Source organism: Colobus angolensis, unplaced genomic scaffold (assembly GCF_000951035.1).
Source record: "Colobus angolensis palliatus isolate OR3802 unplaced genomic scaffold, Cang.pa_1.0 Scaffold35, whole genome shotgun sequence".
In the NCBI taxonomy this organism is placed as follows: domain Eukaryota; kingdom Metazoa; phylum Chordata; class Mammalia; order Primates; family Cercopithecidae; genus Colobus; species Colobus angolensis.
The window spans coordinates 4,845,722-4,862,761 of NW_012116821.1; the positions used below are offsets into that span (position 1 = coordinate 4,845,722).

Sequence of the window (17,040 nt, forward strand, 5' to 3'; positions counted from 1 at the left end):
TGAGATGTTCTCCTTTTTACAGTTGCATCCGTAACCCCCAAGTAGAGAAATAGTATAATCAATTCCATTACACCTTTTCCAAAAGACTTCTGCTTAAACTACCCTGGTAATGGAGGTGAAGATGCCTTTTTTTTTTTGAGACGGAGTCTCGCTCTGTCGCCTGGGCTGGAGTGCAGTGGCGGGATCTCAGCTCACTGCAAGCTCCACCTCCCAGGTTCACGCCATTCTCCTGCCTCAGCCTCCCGAGTAGCTGGGACTACAGGCGCCCGCCACCTCGCCCGGCTAGTTTTCTGTATTTTTCTATTAGAGACGGGGTTTCACCGTGTTAGCCAGGATGGTCTCGATCTCCTGACCTCGTGATCCGCCCGTCTCGGCCTCCCAAAGTGCTGGGATTACAGGCTTGAGCCACCGCGCCCGGCCGAAGATGCCTTTTATTCTTAAATCACTCACCTTTCTTTTCACAAGTTGCTCATGCTCGTAATATCGGTTTAGTCATTACAGGAATTGCAATAGTTCTTCTAACTAGGGTTTCCTGGCTTTTCCAAAAATCACGTCTGAAATTTTGTATTACATTTAAAGTATAATTCTGTAGTCAAAATAGACCTATGGGTTAGTACAGCCCCATCTGTCTGTAAAGAGAAATTTGCGATAATTGGCATATTTTTCCAAATTTCCTATGCAAATTAGGAAATCTGATTTATCTCCCTAGTCGGTGAGAGAGGGTGGGTAGTCAGTAGGAAGTGGAGAAGCACAGGGAACTCTCATTGGTAGAGTTTGCCAAGTTGGGATGTAGACGAGGTAGGAAATTACCCTGCTTCTTGAATATTCCAGAGGCAAGATGGAGGGGGTTGAGGAATGAAGACTGATGAACAAGGGAGTTGACACCTGAGGGGCTTTTGTCACCATCCTGAGCACCAACCGCCCACTCTCCTCTCTCTCTTGTGACTGCTTCCTAAGAGCACCTGCTGTGGCATGAGGGGCCAGGGGACTTCCCTCAGCATCAGAGCCCTGCAGGCATGCGGGCGGGTGGGCTGAGGTGGTAGGAGGGAGGTGAGAGAGAGCTTGGGGGTGCTGAGGAATCTGGGAATGTGGAGCGGGGTGTTTGCTCCTGATGGGGCAGGCATTTGTATCACCCTTTCCTGGGCCCAAAGGAGAGAAAGTCTGGGTTCCATGTCAGTGCTTTGATGATTTTCCTTCTGAAAAAGTTGTGGAGACTCTGGCCTTGGGGACTTGTTTTCATGACCTGCTCGAGGTGAATGAATTGTCATGCTCTGGGGCCTACTTCTGAGAGAACCATGGAGAAGGAGCCCTGGATGACCGGTCCTTTTCTCTGTCCTCACTAGATGAGTTCTCAGGCTTGGAGACAGACACTGCAGTACCCACGGAAGAGGCCTACGTTATATATGATGAAGGTACAAACTAGCTTTTGAAAAATTATTTGCACCCTTTCTTTCCTAATCAAAGGATCTGATTGTAACTATTGAATGGATGATCTTGATGGAAGTTTCCTTTTGAGCTTTGGGCTGGTGGCAATGCTGAGGGCTGGCTTAGGGAAGGGTGGTTGTACCCCATGCTTCCATGTCACCCCCAAATGCCTATTTGATCTAAGAAAAACAGTGCGCTTAACACGCAGATGCAGATTCCCACTTGGTCCCTGTACTCCCCGTTCCCTCCCTCCCAACCCTCCTTAGGCCCAAGGAATTCTGGAGTTATCCCTCAGGGCTCCCCTTCAACCTTCATTTATAAAACTTACTTGATTTAACCAAGTCCAACTTCCTTACTTGGCTCTTCTCTTTCTTATTCCTTTCTTTTCTCTCCTTTTCTAATTACATAAAATATGTGATGCTTAGATCAGTTGAGTTCTTATCATAGAATCTTTTCAAGGGTAAGTTTGTAAGATTAGGAACATAGGCCAGCCACAGTGGCTCAAGCCTGTAAATCCTAACACTTTGAGAGGTCAAGGAGGGAGGATCACTTGAGCCCAGGACTTCAAAAGCAGCCTGGGCAGCATAGCAAGACACTGTCTCTACAAAAAATTAAAAAATTAGCTGTGTATAGTAGCACACACCTGTAGTTCTAGCTACTTGAGAGGCTGAGGCAGGTGGATCGTTTTGAGCCCAGGAGTTCGAGCTGTGATGGCACCACTGCACTCCAGCCTGGGTGAGAGAGCAACATCCCATTTCAAAAAAATTTTTTTTTAAATTAAGAATACAAAGTGCCTTGGACAGCATCTGGGAGAGTCATTCAATAAATGGTAACTAATGGTATTATTACACTTAGGATCTTGTGATTGTTTTGTGTGATTTGGAAGTTGCCTCTGCAACTTGAAGAAGTTGCCTCTGCAACTTGAAGAAGTTCTTAAAGGAATCTTGTCCACATCCAGTGCCGGCCTTTGACACCAAGGCTCAGGATTCTCACTTTTGAGGTCCACCTTTTCTGCAATTATTCATAGCTCTAATTGTGTTAAATCACAACTGTGCAAACAATGTCACCTTTGATGTGTTATTTATTCATAATAAAGCTTGATGTAGTGGTTTAATCCCAAGGTTTTCAAACGAAAACTGACTTAAAGAAAAACAGCAGATGTTAGAAAGCAAACGAAGATCTTTTTGAGCACTTTGGAAAATACTAGGCATCTTTCTTATCTTTGAACAGTTTGAAAAAGAGGCAGAGTTTTATTTTCTTTTTCAAATGTTAAAGGATTTGTTGTTTTGGCAGGATTAATCCCATCCCCCATGCCCAGAAAAAGTTCATACACAGAAGAAAAAAAAAAATTGTTTTTGAGATGGAGTTTCGCTCTGTCACCAGGCCGGAGTGCAGTGACATGATCTTGGCTCATGGCAACCTCCGTCTCCTGGGTTCAAGCAATTCTTTTGCCTCAGCCTCCTGAGTAGCTGGGACTACAGGTGCACGCCACCATGCCCAGCTAATTTTTGTATTTTTAGTAGAGATGGGCTTTCACCATGTTGACCAGGATGGTCTTAATCTCCTGACCTTGTGATCTGCCCGCCTTTGCCTCCCAAAGTGCTGGGATTACAGGTGTGAGCCACCATGCCCGGCCAAAAAAATTTTTTACGAAAAAATTCAAGTTTATTTTTTGATGTTATCTTTTATTTCCTAAAAGGGAACATTATGCAGGTAGAGCATGGCTTTGGGCCAGTGCCATGAGCTACAATGTTGTGAGTCTAAAACCCCATTTTTTCTGGCCATATGTGTTTCTTTTTGCCCTTTCTGTCTTCTGTCTGCAGCTTCTTTTCTGCAGGGACAGAAATGGGAAGAAATGGTATTTTAGTAGAGACAAATTACGTTTGGGCATAGCATTTACTTTAGGGTGTGTGTCTGTGTGTGCATGTGTGTGTGTCTGTCTGGGTTTTAGCCTATAGTTGAATGTTAAGAAGGTATCATTTGACTATAGAAAGTGCTCCTTTTCTGGCAGTGCCCAATTACAGAGCCTTCATATAATTTCAGATTATGAATTTGAGACCTCAAGGCCACCGACCACCACCCAACCTTCCACCACTGCTACCACACCGGGGATCATCGCAGAAGAAGGAGCCATCAGTTCCTTTCCTGAAGAAGAATTTGATCTGGCTGGAAGGAAACGATTTGTTGGTAAATATAATGTCGTTAATCAGAGAAATACGGGTTTTTAACTTTTGATCTTTGAAGAAGAGCATTACTAATCTCTTGGCCTGGCCAAGACAGTGCATTTTGAGAAGTTTTCCCAGAGTGAAGCTTCCACTGGGGATAATTGAGTGAGTCAGTCGTGTGTAGATATGTATTATTTTACTTTCTGCCAAAATCAGAAGAGGGGAGGATTTGGAGTCCAACAGAGGAGAGCTGAAACAGGCTGCCTTGCATAGACTAAGAGTAAGAAATACTTAAAAACCATCTGGACCAGGGAACATGAATGTTTTTGTTGTAGCCAGTTTATCCACGACAAGACTTACCCACTGGGCCTTGTGTGTGTACTGTTTGTTAAATTCTTCCTAAAAGGTTAGCTGCTTACTGAATTGAGCCACTAGTGCTTATAGTATCATAGAGAGGAAGCTTTTTTCTTTTGTTATTTCCTATCACTTTCATTAGCTTCAAGGATTTGGGATCTAGAAATTCATTTTCCTCTTCTTTCTCAGTAACTAAAACAGTTTCAGTAGGAAATTCTGTGAAACTAAACTGCATTAAGTCTTGCAAGTCTTCTTTTCCCATGCCCTTAATGAACCTCATTAATGAGACAGCTGGATTAATATGTTACTAAGTGGAGACAAGCAACAGCTTAAACTTAGATCACACTTTTCTGTTTCCAAAACAACTGTTCTGCCATGAGCAGAGAACAACTCTTGCTAGCCAAGATGTAGTGACTGAGTGTCTAAACCACACATACTTGAAGAACAAGAATATTCATTTGAGGTGGCGTTCCTGAGGCAGACACTAACACGGGTCTCTGGTATGCAGCTGCCAGGCTGCGTTTACCATGTGCACTGACTTCTTTCCCGGCAGTTCCATGACGGGAATTGAAATGCTTTCTGTGCTATTATTAGCTGCTCCACAGAACTCTTCTGAATGCTAAAGGCTTATTATTGTCTGGCTCTTTTCATAAGTCTACAACTCTCTAAAGCATAGGAGCCCACTCCCCGAACTTCCTGATAAGACCCATGGACAAGTTCTAAAGGCCTAACTTCAGACTAATTTTTAGAAAACACTGTCTTAGCTGTGTCCCAGGGACTCTGTATCTTTGCTTTCATTAGTTACAAAGAACTTCTTGACTTCTGCCTTAATTTCATTATTTGCCCAAAAGTCAAATAGAGAAGCTAAAAACTGCATTCACTCCAAATAGCCACTAAGAATGACAACATAGCCCCAAAAGTTACAGTGGAATCTTCAGAAATTGCCAGACATTGTTACTTGAGATCACTTGAGAGTTTTGCACGTATAAAACCCCAATCCCAAGTCCTTGGCATTTCTAATTTAGTGGGATATAATAGAAAGAGTTAAGGGCTGGGGGTGACAGCCTCCTGTCTGACCCTTACATAGCGAGCACTCTCAGTGTTGGTAGGAGAGATAGCAACATGAGGCCATCGGTTCATATCCTGCCTTACTCCCAGGACCGTGTATCCTCTGAAATAATGTATGTAGAAAAATCTTCAGCCATCTGTAAATGTGAGTAGCTGTTGTTATACTGAGCAGCAATGTTGTAGACAGCAGTTCAGGCCTGGCCTTATGCACAGATGCTTCAGATTGTTGTGGGGGTTTATGAAGCTCTAGGGAAGGCCACCCAGGGCTGAGGCTAAAGGCTGCATGTCTTGATCAGTATACATTTTTTCCTGGTCCCAAGATAGTCAAGGAAATGAACTGTGTTGAGAGAGTGCTAGTAAAGTGTTGGATGGGCCTGACTCACTCTTTTCCAAATGTTGGGGCACAGGAATGGCAGAGAGCTGCAGGCTTACATTACATTGAATTATAGTTTCATGATCTCTCAAAACCACTTTGAAGGCATAGTCATTGATGTCGATGGGGCAATAGGATCTTTTGGAATGACCGGATTGAAAGACATAAACACATGGGTCCATTAAGGAGAGCTGGGGGTGTGTTTCTGAGCTTGGCATCAAGGCTGATGGGGCCTCTGTCCAGCAGGGAGAGACTGAATGGTGGGTCTGATTCTGTGGAGCGGATGCTGTGTTTCTGCCTCCAGAAAAAGCCTCCAGCAATCCAATTGGATATCTCTGTTCTTTTCCAGCTCCTTATGTGACATACCTAAATAAAGACCCATCAGCCCCGTGCTCTCTGACTGATGCACTGGATCACTTCCAAGTGGACAGCCTGGATGAAATCATCCCTAATGACCTGAGGAAGAGTGACCTGCCTCCCCAGCATTCTCCCCGCAACATCACCGTGGTGGCCGTGGAAGGCTGCCACTCATTTGTCATTGTGGATTGGGACAAAGCCGCCCCGGGAGATGTGGTCACAGGTGTGTCCTAGGCAGATATCAGAGTTCCCATGATCTGTAGGTGGGAAATGTGGACAATAAAGAATGATGTATGAGTGGATGGGTGCATGCATGGATGAGTAGGTTGGATGGATCAATGGGATGATGGCCACCCATCTAGAAGGAAGACATCTACTGTCTTCCTTCAACTGGATGAAATATAGGCAACAATGGAAGCCTCATGGGGTAGGGTAAGGAGTACTGGATGGAAGTCAGAAGTCCTAAATCCTCGTCCCAGATTGATTTGCATGATCTTGAGCTCAGTACTTCATCTTTCTGGGCCTTGGTTTCCCGATATGCAAAACATCACTACATCTCTAACATCCTGTAATCTTGCAAATGGCCAGGGAGTTCAGCTAGCTCTTTACCGGATAAGATCCTGCAGTGAGCATGACCATGAGCTCCCACTGGGCCACACAGCTGTCCCTTGTTGGAGTCAGCCCTGGGCTTGTGCCTCTGCCTCTTTCTCTCCTTTCACATCTGCTGGGTGCTTCCGGACAAATCTGGGTGCTTCTCGGCTCCTTATGTGGGAATTGGAGGTGACGAAAAAATGCCCAAGGATCTTGAGCCTCCTTGGCCTGTGAGATGTTTAAGTTCACTCTGCCAAGGACATATTTGAAGATACATCTTGAAATTTAAGTTCTTACAGAAAGAGAATTGATATTTTCTGTGACTAGTTGCAAATTTTTTTTTCTGGGCCTCTGAGCTGTGCAACAGGAAGAAGTATGGCTGTGGCTGTGTGTGTCTCTGACTGGGAGGTAGCAGTCGCATTAGAGGTCAGAGTTCAACATTCTCTGCCATTATTGTGCTAGTGCAGTTCGTATAATTCAAAATTTCTAGTGCTTGTCTTGGTGTTCCCACTATTATATCTTACAATGAAAAAATGTGTCCAAGAATATCCAAAGAGCATCTTCTCTTGTGGAATTTGTACAGCAGTGCAAATGCTAGAATAAGGGACATAGAAAAGAAGGCTTCTGGGTGTTCTGCCAGGTGAGACTGAAAGGCCTGGGGTGCAGGGAGGGTGTGGGATTAAGGAGTTCGAGTCTTTAGCGGAACTAAAAGTACAGTACTGGGTAGGTGCTACATGGACCACTGTGAAGTCCGTGGTGTTCCGAACAGAATGCAAATCAATCAATGGAAGGAGGAAAGCTTGTAATCAACAGCCAGAAAATCTTTTTATTAATTGAACAGACTTCTGTGAATGTTAATTTTTAAAAACAAGCAAGAAAGCATACAGAAAAAATAATTTAAAACCTTACTTTAAGCTGTTTAGCTTTTGACATCTTGCATAACAGATATTACTTAAATATATCACTGCACCCTGATTCAAGGGGCTTCTAAGAAACATTGGCTGCAGAATGAGAGGTCATTGGCCCCATTAAACGTGCCTCAAGGGTTCTTGCAGTGAAGAAGGAGCTTTCAGGGAACTCTCAACAAATGTCCCTGAGATTTAATTCAGATGTAATTTCTGTATTGTCCTGTAGAGGTCGGGCTTCTGAAACACCCATGCCCTTTAAGGGCGTTCCAAGCCATTCGAAGCTCCCTAAAGCCTTAGTGTCCTCACATGCCCCACCCTGCACCTCATCCGAAACGAAACCTCAGAGCCCTAATCATGAGTACTCACGACACTAGCATAAATAATATGGATGAGGTATTTATAGGGCACTCCCAACACAGAGCTGTGCCAACTCCTGTCAAGCTGATTACTGTAGTAGAACACTGCAGCATATGATGCCCTGTGGCGTGGGGGAAAACACCAGACTCCACAAGGCTCAGAGAGAGAATAGCGGCAGCTTGTCGTCCATTAGTGAACCAAACACCGGCTCTTTCACCTGCAGAACAACTAAGCCAAGTGGATACATCCTAAACTTAAACGAAGCATCACATTATCGGGCCCCCTGCAGGGCATCTGAATCCTGCTGGCTACATGGATGTTGTGTGCTCTGCTCGTTTTCACCTGCCATTCTTTCTTTCACAAGCAGTCAAGTCAATGTGTGATGAGGTGGTGCCCAAACAGTGTGAAACTCCTAGAATTCCTGCCTGCAACCTGTTGCTTTCCCAAATCACTCCTGAAGAATGAAGTTATTACTTTATTAGGAGTGATTCCGTGGGAAATCACCAATGTGATGACCTCTTAGTTTTTCAGGACCAGCTCATCAGTCACTTTCAGGACTGGTTTTGATGAGAACAACAGAGAAATCAGGAGTGATGCTGTGCTCAGCAAGCGCCTTATCAAAACCCCAAAGCCCTGAAAACCCAGACACAGGATCAGCCGAGAAACCAGCCCCTTGCATGGGAAGCGCGGGGTTCTGATGGAAGCCAGAGGTCCAAGAGTCTGAGCTTTGCCAACTCCATTGGAAGCCGGGTTTCCGTGGCACATATGTGACCTCCATCCCCTCTGGGGTGGGCCATTGTGTGCAGCACCAGCTGAAGCATGCAGGGCTTGACTACACCGTGCCAGAGGGGAAATGCCGTGGGGAGGGCAGCAACTCTTCCCAGGTTCAACGACTCTCCTCCAGGGAACAGTGTGGGGAGGGTTCCAGGGTCCAGTTCACCTGGCTTCCAGGCCCAGATTGCCCATTTGTTAGTTGTGTGACACTAATCAGTGTCATGTGATGTGACACTAATCAGATCGTAGGGTGCTAAATAAAATCACAGGCACCTCTTAGGTACATTTGATGTTATTGATCTTTTCCTTCTTAACTTGTGTGATCTCTCTCAACCTCTTCATCTCCTCCCAGGCTTGTACAACATTCAGTGGTGGAATTTCTCACGGCTTGGTCCTGGGGCCTCTTTTCTTCTTGCTCTGTCTTCTCTCCTCTCAGAGTCTCATCCATGCACATGGTTTTAATTCATCTCAGAAATGAGTCATTGATTTATATCTCAAGGCCAGCCCATCCTCTCCTCTGAGCCCCAGATAGTAAAATCAGATGCAAATGGTAAAATCACTTGATGTCATCACTGGGATGTCTCCAGAGCATCTCAGACTTGGTGTATAAAAAATCAGACTCATCCTGGCTAACACGGTGAAACCCCATCTCTACTAAAAATACAATAAAATTAGCAAGGCGCGGTGGTGGGCACCTGTAGTCCTAGCTACTCGGGAGGCTGAGGCAGGAGAATGGCGTGAACCCGGGAGGTGGAGCTTGCAGTAAGCTGAGATTGCGCCACTGCACTCCAGCCTGGGTGACAGAGTGAGACTCTGTCTCAAAAAGAAATATCAGACTCACTATCCTTCCCATTCCCAAATCTGGCCCTTATCTGTGTTTCCCATCTCAGAGAACTGTCCCACTTTCCACACATTTGCTCAAGCCTGAAGCACCTTCAAGTCTCCTTCTATCTCACTTCTATATTCAACTCATCATTAAATCTGGTCAGTGTTGCCTTCTGGATTCCTCTTGAACCCATCTGTTTCTCTCCATTAGGTGGTGTGCTCTAAGCTATTGCCACCTCTCACCTGGCTACTGTAAGAGTTGTCTAACTAGACTGTCCCATCCACATTTGCACTCCCACACCCAATCCATTCTGCCTTCTGCACAGGAGAGATGTGTTGAATATGCAAACCTAATTGTCTGGTTTAATGTCTTAACTGTCTTTCCCATTCTTTTGGAATGAAAAGCAAAAGCCTAGCTTGGTCCAAGGGTGCTGCCTAGTTTTCCCACCTGTGCTGCTTCAGCCTCAGCTCGTGCCCCCTCTTCCCACCACTTACGGTTTCCAGCCACACTGCCTTCTCTTGGGTCCTCCCTCTTCAGTGTCTCGGTCAGGATTCCCACTACCTGGAATCCATCCCACCTCCTACCACACAGCTTATCTGCTTCTTATCCTTCAGATGCCAGCTCCTTTATTATGACCCCAGGGAAGCTCTTTGTGTCCTCCATGGTGGGCCAGCTCCCGCTACACACCCTCTCACAGCACTGTGGACTGGTCCTGCAGAGCGCTCAACCTGGCTGTATAATTCTGTTTCCCAGTGCACCCTGCTGCTTCATGAGCTCCTGGTCACCACTTTATCTCCAGCACTTAGTATAATGTCTGGCAACTAGCAGTTGCACAATAAATATTTGTTGAATGAATCAATACATGTGAACTTAGACAAGATATTTAACCTATTGCTAAGACTCAGTTTCCTCTTGTGGCAAAATGAGGAAGGCAATACCTACATACTAGGATCATGAGGATTAATCAAATCAAAGTCAATCGAGAGTACCCAGTTAGCATAATGTTTGGCACAAAGGAAGTGCTTGACAAATGTTTTCTCCTTCTGTGTACACATAAGAGACCTAGGATATGGGATGTGCTGAGCTGTGGGAAGAACTTCATTTTGCCTCCTGGGAGAGTTGTAAAGCCTGGGCAGGTGTCAGGGTCAAGGGCACACTGGCTGAGCTCTGTTATTAGCAAGTAAGACAGAGCAGGTTGGACAATAGAAAGAAGAGCTGCCTCACTGCTGTGATTAGACCGTGAGGGCAAGGGCAGCACAGATACTCAGCAATGAGAAATAGCAGGACAGCCTTCACCAAATGGGCATGGGACCCCTGGGCATCTGGGGTCTCTCAGCCCCACACACATGCACAGCATCCACCAGCAACATTCTTCGTTTCCTGTGCAGGGCAATAGGAAGTTCTTAAATACATGTGTGGAGGGTACTGGTTTTTTCTTCTGCTTCTTTTTTCTCTGTGTGGTCAAGATGAGACGTGATTAATTCTGAGACGATGGGGAAAGCTGGGGAATGAGCAAGAGAAGTAGGGGGCCAGCAGGTCATCAGGAAGTGTCTTAGTTTTGTCATCCCCATCTGGATTCAGCAGAAGGTACCAGCGTTACATACCATCCTGTCCTACAGTGCTGCGTGCCCTCCTTCCTGCAGTTCCCACATGGAGCTGCATCTGCAGCTTTGCCTCACTCCTGTCCTCAGTGGGTTACATCTTGTGTGTGACTTGGTTCCTTGGTGCCCATTAGGTTCTTTCCTGTTTCCATTTTCAGGTTACTTGGTTTACAGTGCATCCTATGAAGACTTCATCAGGAACAAGTGGTCCACTCAAGCTTCATCAGTAACCCACTTGCCCATTGAAAACCTAAAGCCCAACACGAGGTATGATGTGTCAGTCATTTAGAAACAAAAGATTAGAGCTGTGTGCATAGTTGCTGATATGCTTTGGTTGGAAATGAAGGGAGGAATCAAAACGTTTTTGTGATTTCTTTGAATACTCTGTTTAGTTCTAGTAGAATGTCAATGCATGCTTACTATATGCATATAAGTTTCTTAGAAGAAATGACTGTATGTATTGTCATTGTTAGGCTTTTGTGCTTATATTTTCCTCTCTGTTTACCTAAACACTACCTGCCATTAGGGAAAGAAAAGTTGTTCTCTGTGTTGAAAGAATTGGTCCATTTTTCATCCCCAATATTGTGGCACTAGGCCTCGTAACCTTCATATGCGAAAATTGAGCCGCAATCACGGAACACTTTAATGAACTGGTTCCCAAACTCTATGATGTAGAAGTTCACGTCATTGAAGAAAGATGCATTTTACACATTGGTAGAGGTTATAAGCATGCCTTCATAAACTAGGCATGGTTGGCCAGGGAGTCATTTTGGAAGCCAGAGTTTATGGCCCTTGGCGTGAAATAGGCAAAACTAGTTTCCAGGGGCACAAAGAGAGTGACTGTTCATTCCCCTTTTATGCCTTCTGGTTTTGGTGGTAATGACCTTCAGAAAGCTCCTGGGCAGGTGAGCGTGGGAAAGCACCAAGCACTTGATGGTCAAGAGTGGTGTGCTGGTAAACTGGCTCTCTGGAAAAAGAGTTCCCTGGTTGATACCATTAGCCAACTTCTGTGGTATAAATACTCCCACCTGTGGCCAATTTTAAGCTACCGTGGGCTTGTGGAGTTCCTGAATACTTAATGACTGGCTCTCACAAGCTGGTACAAATGGGTCCAGCAGACCTCTGGTGTGGGGAGCCACCATATTTGCTTAGCAAAGAGCTCTAAGTGAGGTGATGGCACACCCGAGGCCTCTCATTTTCTACACAGGCTGAGGAACATGGAGGAGGTTGGAACAAAATGGCCCTCATTAAACAGGCATGTGGTAAAGGGGGTAGAATCTGGACACCAGCCGTGGGCACCGAAAGGCTACTGAACGAGCTGTGAGTTTTCCTCAAGACATTTTAATGTGCCATTTGGGCCCACTTGAGCTGAGCTTTCATAAATTACTATGAATTTTGGGATTTGGCAAATAAAAAGCAAGTAGTAAACCAGGAAGCTGAGAAAGCAGTTTTGTTTTTTTTTTTGTTTTTGCTTTTCCCTAGTAGTAATGGGAAATTAATTTTTTAATCAATTAGATAAAACAAAACCAAGAAAATTAGAGAAAATGGAGTCAATGTCTTTTTTTTTTTTTTTTTGAGTGTGCAGGGTGACAATGCTTTTGCAGCACAGCCTCAGTATCAAAAAGCAGAAAGAGGCCTTCCAGAGGCCTTGCCACAGAGCTAATTACAATAGGATCTGAATCACAGCCTCCTGACTCGCCGAGTCTAGCGTTCTTTCCACAACTTCTGCTGCCAGACTGATGTTGAATTTTGAGTCATGTCAGGAGGGTTATGTAGGGCAATGGTTTACTCATTCTTTCAACAGGTATTAGAGAGTGTGCGTGGCTCATTCAGTCAGTCCTTACTACACACTTCCTGAGTGCGAGGTGGAATATCTGGGCTGAGCTGGGGAAAATACACATGGCCCTGCCCTCAAGGAGCTTAGAGGCTGGTAGAAGAGGCAGATTTTTAAAAAACTAACTTAAATATAAACCTCCCCGAGTGAGGGTTGTGAGGGAGAAGTACACCATGCTTTGAGAGTATATAATGGGGGGATTTTTTTTCTTTGTGAGCTTGGAGATAGAGAGGGGAGTCAGACAAGGTTCTCTGCGAAAGTAAAATCTGAACCATAAGAATCAGTCATCCTGCAGAGTAGGCTGTGCTCCCAGCAGAAGATGCCTTAAAGAAGGGTGTGCCCTAGGAAACAAAGGAGACCAATTTGGAGGAAGGTTGAGGAGAGGCAGGACAGACAGTGTGAGGGGCCCTTGGGTTGGCCCCACACACACTCAGCACCTTGAGGCAGAGGAGGAGCTGCAGCTGCTAATCTGCCTCTCCTGAGGTGCCCACCTGCTTATGTGCTCTTCTGGTAGAGACACTCACTGCTCCTCCTGCATTTCCTCAAAACCCTTCTGAGCAGCTGCTAAATTTTAGAGCTAGGAAAGTGCAAGTGTGATGTAAGGACACTCCTTTTCCCCTGTGTCACCAGAATGCAGATCATCTCCAGGGAACTCATTTTGGTCGTCTCAGTCCTCATGGGGCCTCGCTTGAGAAACCAGCTTCTGAGTCAATCCAGGGGAGACCAGAAGTCAGTCTACCCCAAAGAGGGGCCAGGGAATAAAAGTGAGCTTTGGTTATTTACAATTGGATCTTGCTTTTGACTTTAAGTGAGCATTGTCTACCTTAGACACCAGACAGAGTCCCAAAGAACTCTTTGGAGTCTGTGTATTTTAAATCCATACTTAAAACACACAGACTTGTCACAAATTGAGGCTGTTCGAAAGAAGGTGCCAGAAGCTTAAGAGGGTGAGGCATGGATTGCTTTTGTTACTTGGCTGAGGCAGAGAGTATTCAGAGTATGAAATGTATACTTTAGCCCATCGACAAAGTTTCATGTGAGTTTTAAAAATGGAATGTTACTTTTTGCATAATTTCATGTTGTTTTTCAGCTCAGCATATTTAAATTTACTTTGACACCTTAGGTGAGGTTCTAATGGGAATATGTCTTTGGAATGGTCACTTGTGAGTTTCTGGAGGCCTAGAATCATTGTGTCAATAGGGAAGGTGGATTTTGAGAATATTTAGGCTTCAGTGTCAAAACAAAATTGATACAAACAGATCCATCTGAATAGTGCTTCTCAGCCCATCAGTCACCCTTCTGCCACCTCCATAGAGGCACTTCCCTCCATAAAGTTGACTACTCAGCAGAAGTGTCCCATGGAGCCCCTGAGTATGCATCCTTCCTTATGTTTTAATTTCCTTTTTTAAGTGAAAAAAGTGTCTGTAAAGTTTGCCCAGGACCACAAATGTATGCCAAACCCACTGCTCAAACTGTCTGCAGAGTTTTGCCTTAAATAACTCCACAACCACTGCATAAAAGTATGCGTAACTGGGAAAACACGAGCTGCTGAGTGAATTGAGATTTGGAAACTCATATGTTCTTAATTGTGCATATCTTTTTATTTAAATTGCAATAAAAAAGAATACTCCTAAATAAGATGCAAATGGCTTAGGAAGACTAATTTTACCCAATGGCTTTTCTTTGTTTTCTGTTTAATCAAACCCAAAGTAAAATATCTCTTTTCTGATGCCTGTGTCGGCCTTGGTGATCCAGCAGCTCAGAAGGCTTGAGGCCAGGGCTGTTGGTGCAATAGGCCTAATAACCCTTTGCTCTCTGAATATGAATTGTTCACTTTTTAAAAATGTAGTGCATTTTAATTAGTACATAGAATCTGTGTGCCTGACTTAATCAAATAAATAATTTTATAACATTTAAGTGTGACATTCTTACTGGCCAAAAGCCAGAGAAGAGATCCCTTATGAGCTCTCTAAAATGACAGAGCCACCAGGGATTCTTTACCTCTCTCTTCATCTGTAAGTAGCTAAGCACTAAAAGAGCATGTAAAATATCTAGAATCAAGAGGTGAGGAAAGCGCAAAGATTAAGATATAGTGGGACACAAGTGTGGTGTTGGTCTTTATTACTTCTCTAAACACCATTCTTTTTATTTTGCTTGCAAGAATGCCAATAAGATGCTTCGAGACTCAGTCTCCCTCCAGATGAGCTACAGGCAGCGTGCTTTCCAGCACATTCGCTCTTCCAAGACAAAGTTTAGCCCTACAGAAAAGTCTCTCTCTCTGGATCTTTCCCCTTTTCTCTTCTTGGACTTGTTTCTCTTTCCTTGAGGTGCAGAAGCTCATAACTCAGTGACTTTTAAGGTGGTCCCTTCCCAGCTCCAGAGCCAACCACAGCATTTCTCAATGCACCCAAGACACCATTGCCGTGTTAGCTTCACTGAAGAGGCAACCTCCAGCCCGGTTCATCCTCTCCCTGTCAACCTTAAGTTGTGAGGTTGCTGGAGCAAATGTCCTGCTCTTCTACATGGACTCCAGGGATGTAATTAGGTTATAATTTGAATTCTGCTTTGTAGTGTTTTGCTCTACCACCCTCTCTCTACTGGGCTGTGGAACTGAAGCGGAGACCAGAGTCTTAAACCTGAGCGAGAGCAGGGCTAAAGGAGCGTCTCACCAGGGATAGCTCAGGAGAGCCTGCGCAGAGCAGGGACAGTCCTGATGCGAAGGAATGCATGGTCACCAAGCAACCTGTGTTGTAATATGTCACTATTCTATTGCCATTAGCACGAAGAAACACATGCTCACCAAGCAACCTGTGTTCTAATATGTCCTTTCTATTGCTGTTAGCCATGTGTCTCTGCTATGTTAATTGTATTATTTAGAGAATTTATTCAAAACTGAGAAAGTTCAGAAAAAACATGAAGAATGCTGTGTGCATTTGTAAAAATTAGAACTCAAAGCCTGTCACAGTTTAGGTGTTCAGCAGTTTGGGAGTCTGTTTCATTACACAGAAGTCAAATACACGTTTCTTTCAAAATGTATTTTCTTCCAACTTCAGGTATTATTTTAAAGTGCAAGCACAAAATCCTCATGGCTATGGACCTATCAGCCCTTCGGTCTCATTTGTCACCGAATCAGGTATGAATGACTTCACATTCTGATTTGTTTTACTTTTCTAAAAAATGAAATAAATAATCCAGAATGATGGCTACAATAGAATAAATATTTACTTTTCTATTTAATGAGCTCATGTTGGATATCTGTTTCTAAAGTAAACATTATTTGCTTTGTGCTAGGTTAAAACTTGGATAATAAAATTAAAAGTAGTTTTCATGGGCTCTCTGAGGAACAGAAAGGTCAAATTCCAATGAAAGGAAAAAAATCTAGATTTCAACAACATGGGAAAGATAAAGTTGACTCTATCTGTACAAAATTTAGTTGCAGAGTTTAAAAAAAATTATTGCAAGCACCTGAAGAACACACATGTCATGTGGCTGACAGGCAGTTGCCTCTCCAATGAGCCAAGACATTGGATGCCCCCTTAATAGAAGGCAGAGATATCTTTAATTAATATTGAGAGGTTAATTACAATATCATTCAGTCTTACCAGCAGTATCATTCAGAGCATGCCCTTGCATTTTGGGGTGCTGGTGGGCAAAGCTCTCAGTCCCTGCAAGAAAATGTTCCTGGTCAGGGGTGGTGGCTCATGCCTGTGATCCCAACAATTTGGAAAGCCAAAGTGGGAGGATCTCTTGAGACCAGGAGTTCAAGACCAGCTTGAGCAACACAGGGAGGTCCTGTCTCTACAAAAAAAATTTAAAATTAGCCAGGCATGGTGATGCATGCCTATAGTCCCAGCTACTCAGGAGGCTGAAGAGGGAGGATGGTTTGAGTCCAGGAGGTTGACCTGTAGTGAGCCGTGGTCACACCATGGCCCTCCAGCCTGGGTGACAGAGTGAGAGCTTGCCTCTGAAAACACAGTTCCTATGGCCTGTGGTCTAAGGTAGCACATGCAGAGCCAGCTACTGTGACAGTTCTTGGCCTAGAGACTTTTCCATGCGGGAAGCCAGGCTGAGTTCAGAGCAACCCAGCTGAGCCAGCCCTGCACCCAGCTTCCATTTGGCTAGATGACCTTCTACATGCAGCCTGATCCCAGAAAATGGGTCATTGGAAGATATTTTTAAGTGTCATGATTTAAAAATCTACTGAGTCAAAATAAATGAAAAACATAAAATCTTTTGTAAGAATATGCTTTATACCAGAAATGTAGGCAAAGGACCTCAAACATGTTTTCATCTCTTTATTTAAGAAATATGTTTCGAGGGGGGAGGGATTGCATTGGGGAGTTATACCTGATATAAATGATGAATTGATGGGTGCTGACGAGTTGATGGGTGCAGCACACCAACATG

The 17,040-nt window shown here is 44.3% G+C and overlaps 1 protein-coding gene across 1 annotated transcript in view; it reads left to right on the forward strand.

Moving 5' to 3' along the window:
* FNDC1 (fibronectin type III domain containing 1) overlaps positions 1–17,040 on the forward strand; it is an 81,746-nt gene that overhangs the window by 55,783 nt on the left and 8,923 nt on the right. The window contains exons 14-18 of the mRNA XM_011952779.1: positions 1,344–1,412; positions 3,469–3,612; positions 5,735–5,965; positions 10,958–11,066; positions 15,687–15,766. Of these exons, the coding sequence (XP_011808169.1) occupies positions 1,344–1,412; positions 3,469–3,612; positions 5,735–5,965; positions 10,958–11,066; positions 15,687–15,766 (633 nt within the window). The remainder of the gene's footprint in view (positions 1–1,343; positions 1,413–3,468; positions 3,613–5,734; positions 5,966–10,957; positions 11,067–15,686; positions 15,767–17,040) is intronic.